Source organism: Abramis brama (genome assembly GCF_963993115.1).
Source record: "Abramis brama genome assembly, chromosome: 1".
NCBI classification, from domain to species: Eukaryota; Metazoa; Chordata; class Actinopteri; order Cypriniformes; family Leuciscidae; genus Abramis; species Abramis brama.
Genome location: NC_139963.1, coordinates 15,632,263 through 15,636,132, shown reverse-complemented (window position 1 = coordinate 15,636,132; position 3,870 = coordinate 15,632,263). Strand labels below are relative to the sequence as shown.

Sequence of the window (3,870 nt, the reverse complement as noted above, 5' to 3'; positions counted from 1 at the left end):
GGGAGGGAGCGACTGACCAACCTGAGAGGAGGATCGGATGTGCATGACAGGGGTGAACGAGTGTGATGCCTGTATTATGATATAGGATGGGAGGGACGTGATGAGCAGGTAGACAGCAAAGCATTTATTACTTAATTTGCCTTTTACAAGGGCGTCATAGATGAGGGCTGGCTCACACACACACACACACACACACACACACAGTAAAACAGATATAAATAGTACAGGTTAATTAGTTAGGTAAGTAATTTGAGCTGGGGCCTGGCAGTTAGAATTTGATCCACAGACTGGTAACTCAAGAATTAGCCATTGTCACTGAATTCAGACCTATATAAATCGCACCTGGACCGACTCGCAGTCACCACTCAGCCTTACTTCTGTTGAATCACCTGCCAGGAGAACTTCACCGAGGTAAGAGTCCCAGCTTTTCCACCCCGATCTCTTTTTGTGTGGGGCAGCAACTTGTGCGCTGCTTTAGCTGGAAATTATATTTTACCTGCATGAGTGTGCAAGGTTTATATTAAAACGGCATGCATTTTGGCAAAAGTTTTTTTTTTTTTTTTTTTTTTTAAGAAAATTGCATGTAGCTATTATGTAGGGTTTTAATGGAGTGCATTAAAATGCATGCATTTACACTTTTTTTTTTAATTGCATGTATGTGTATGTGCATTTTTTTATAATAATTGCATTGAAAATGCATGCATATGGAGGTTTTATTTGATTGCATTAGAATATATTTGAGTGAAAAAAGGAGTATGCTGAACTTGTGTCATCCTGTATCTTTAGTTGATTATTTATTTATTCTGATGGAAAGAATTGCTCGACAATGTTTCAGGCAGATCATCTTTTTCATTTTAACCTCGGCGAGATTTATTTGAATCTAGTCTAGGCTGATTTGTGTATTGAAAGGTTTTTGTACATTGGCAGGTTCACTGTAAAAAGTGTTCAGTTCACTTACTTAAAAAAAAATGAGTACACCCAACTTAAAATTATTAAGTAAATAAACGTAATGATTAATTGAAAATATTAAGTTATGTGAACTTGACAATTCCACATTACTTAATTTTTTTGATTAAGCATGAAGTTTATTTACTTAATCATTTTAAGGCAATGGGTTTCCTCATTATTATTATTTTTTTTTTTAAGTAAGTGAACTGAACACTTTTTACAGTGAACCTGCCAATGTACAAAAACCTTTCAATACACAAATCAGCCTAGACTAGATTCAAATACATTTACAGTGTGGAGAGATATGACAGCTGCTTGTGAAAATAAGTTAATTATTTAAAACTGTTCTTCTTCTTCTTCAGGACCATGTCACTGTCATCTGTTCTTTCCGCTGATGCCATCGACAGTGCGCTCAAGGACTGTCAAGGTAGGATACACCGTCTCTCCTGTCTCAGCATGTTTGTGTCTCATCCGCACATTAGAAACTGAACTTGTATATGCATTCATTTCTGAGGTTTTTGTATTACTTCATTCACCTCAAGTAATGTTTTTGATCTTAGCACGAATCCAATTCAGTCCAGTCCAATTCTGCAGCTCCTTACTATAAATGCCAGTGTCAGGTTTCACGTGTGTTTTATTTGGTTATTCCGTTGTTGTTTTTTTCCAGCTCCAGACTCATTCAGCCCCAAAAAGTTCTTCCAGCTGTGTGGTCTGACAAAGAAAAGCCCTCAGGAAGTGAAGAATGTCTTTAACATCTTGGACAACGATGCCAGTGGATTCATCGAGGAGGAAGAACTCAAGTACATGAGTTTTACATGCATTTAAAGCCACATTGAAAAGCAGATTCTTTCAACATGAAAGAACTTTTAGGATCAACTTAATAATGACATATGTTGCAGAATCAACCCTAACCACAGACTTTAGCCTTTCCTGGGCTTTCCAAGCACATGGATATTAAGTATTCATCAACAGACAGGGATTATGTTGCCTGAGGACAGTCTGTTTTTATGCATTCAGCTGCGGCCTTTGAATTAAGCTAGACACTTTATCCTCCAGCTGCTTTTTTGCATCCTGTCTCTAGCTACCAATATTTTGAGTATTTCCTCTCCAGATTATCAGCAGGATTATCTGATATGGGACATGAGCTGACTCTCTTTCTGATGTTTTTTTTTTATTATTATTTTTTCTCCAGGTTTTTCTTGCAGCGGTTCTCAGCTGGTGCTCGTGTGCTGACCGATAAAGAGACCAAGGCTTTCCTAGCAGCAGCCGATGATGACAGCGATGGCAAGATCGGAGTAGATGGTGATTATGGCTTTTATGTTATATTTCCATCTTTTACAATTAACTGAATAAATAGCAAACAGTTTTGTCCTGGTTTTCATGATTTAAATAGCTGTCACCTCACATCTATGTGAATTTAGTTGCCATTTTAATATCCAAATCATGCTTAGTGGGATATTTATATATATAGTTCAGTCATGAAACTTTAGAGGGTGCAGGCTGATCGGTCCTTTACGTGCAATCTATCACATCGTTATCACATGGCACAAGCTGATTGGCCTCTGCTGATCCTGCAGCCAATGAGATTGCTTGCTCAACATTCAAATATCCTAGTTCAGTGTTGCTGAACCCCTCCACCTCCCCAGCTCCACCTGCCTATATCAGCTATAGGATCTATGTAAGTCTATTTATGCAGCAGCAACAAGATATATGAAGTCAATAAATGCTCAATTACATGCTCACAGCAGCATAGACCAAATACATGAACACTGCCACATTCAATAACATGCTTAAACTATTCAGAAAGTTATGATAACTGCTGTAAATTGTTTATTGAAGCATCTGCAGGTTTACATCCCACGGTAATGAAAATCTTTCTCTGATCTCTTGCAGAATTCCAGGCGATGGTTCTGTCCTGAATGATCAGTACACATCTCACCCCTCTCTTGTACTCAGATTTCATTTCAGTTCAGCAGCCTCGCCACTCCATACACATGACTCTTTTTACTCCCGGGACCCCCCGGTCAATAGAGTCCACACGCAGATGTATACTGTACACACTCCAGAGGTTTTATTTGATTTTTGAATATGTAGAGGGGCGCACATGGGCATTGACCAAATGTAAATCTACCTGAAAACTATTTAAGTGAATAAATAAATAAATAAATAAATAAATAAATAAATAAATGGATCAAAATATTTCAAATGTTGTCTGTGTTATTTTCATTACTGGTATAAAATATTGAAGAGGTGAACAAAGGACCTGAAATAACACCTATCCGAATGAGACAATGAGGTGTGATAAATGTCATCAGAAAATAAAACTTTACAATTACAGTAAGATGAGTGATAAAATGTTGCTACTGGAATTCACTTTGGACAAAAGTGTCAGTTAAATGACCTGTGGTAAATGTTCACTAGAAATAAAACATAAAATGCCATAAAATAATATGTAAAACTCCTCATACACAAAGAATCACTCACATTTCTGATTGCAAGATACAGATGATGTAAGTTTGCAGTGTATTAATACAATTATATATTACAGTATTACAGTTTTTCTCAGTCGCTTTGGTGCATTTCTCACATCACTATTTACATTTGCACAACAGCTAGTTCAACCTCCACAACATTTAGTCATTTGTGCACATCATAGTAGCAGTTTCTCATTCCTTACAACAAATTGCAAATGCGTTTGGACATGCATCAACTGCTTTCATACAACTCTCTGCTGTTTTATAACATTATAATTTGCTTATGTCATGTCAGTCAAAATTAACTATACTTGTGAATGCTGAATAGTCATTCATATAAAACTAATAGTCCTCATTTCATTGCTTGAGTCATTGCTTACAAAAATGTTGAACTAGTTGTCAAAATCTGTCAAGCAAATTTTATACATTTTTTTTAATCTTTTTTTTT

General features: G+C 36.5%; 1 protein-coding gene across 1 annotated transcript; it reads left to right on the top strand.

Annotated features, from left to right (window-relative positions):
* On the top strand, nucleotides 1-3,135 carry pvalb8 (parvalbumin 8). The gene is made up of 5 exons (XM_084125341.1): nucleotides 1-411; nucleotides 1,311-1,375; nucleotides 1,616-1,748; nucleotides 2,141-2,250; nucleotides 2,842-3,135. Exons 2-5 carry the CDS (start codon nucleotides 1,315-1,317, stop codon nucleotides 2,865-2,867), a joined length of 330 nt encoding a protein of 109 aa, XP_083981467.1. The 5' UTR covers nucleotides 1-411; nucleotides 1,311-1,314; the 3' UTR covers nucleotides 2,868-3,135.
* The last annotated feature ends 735 nt before the right edge of the window (nucleotides 3,136-3,870 follow it).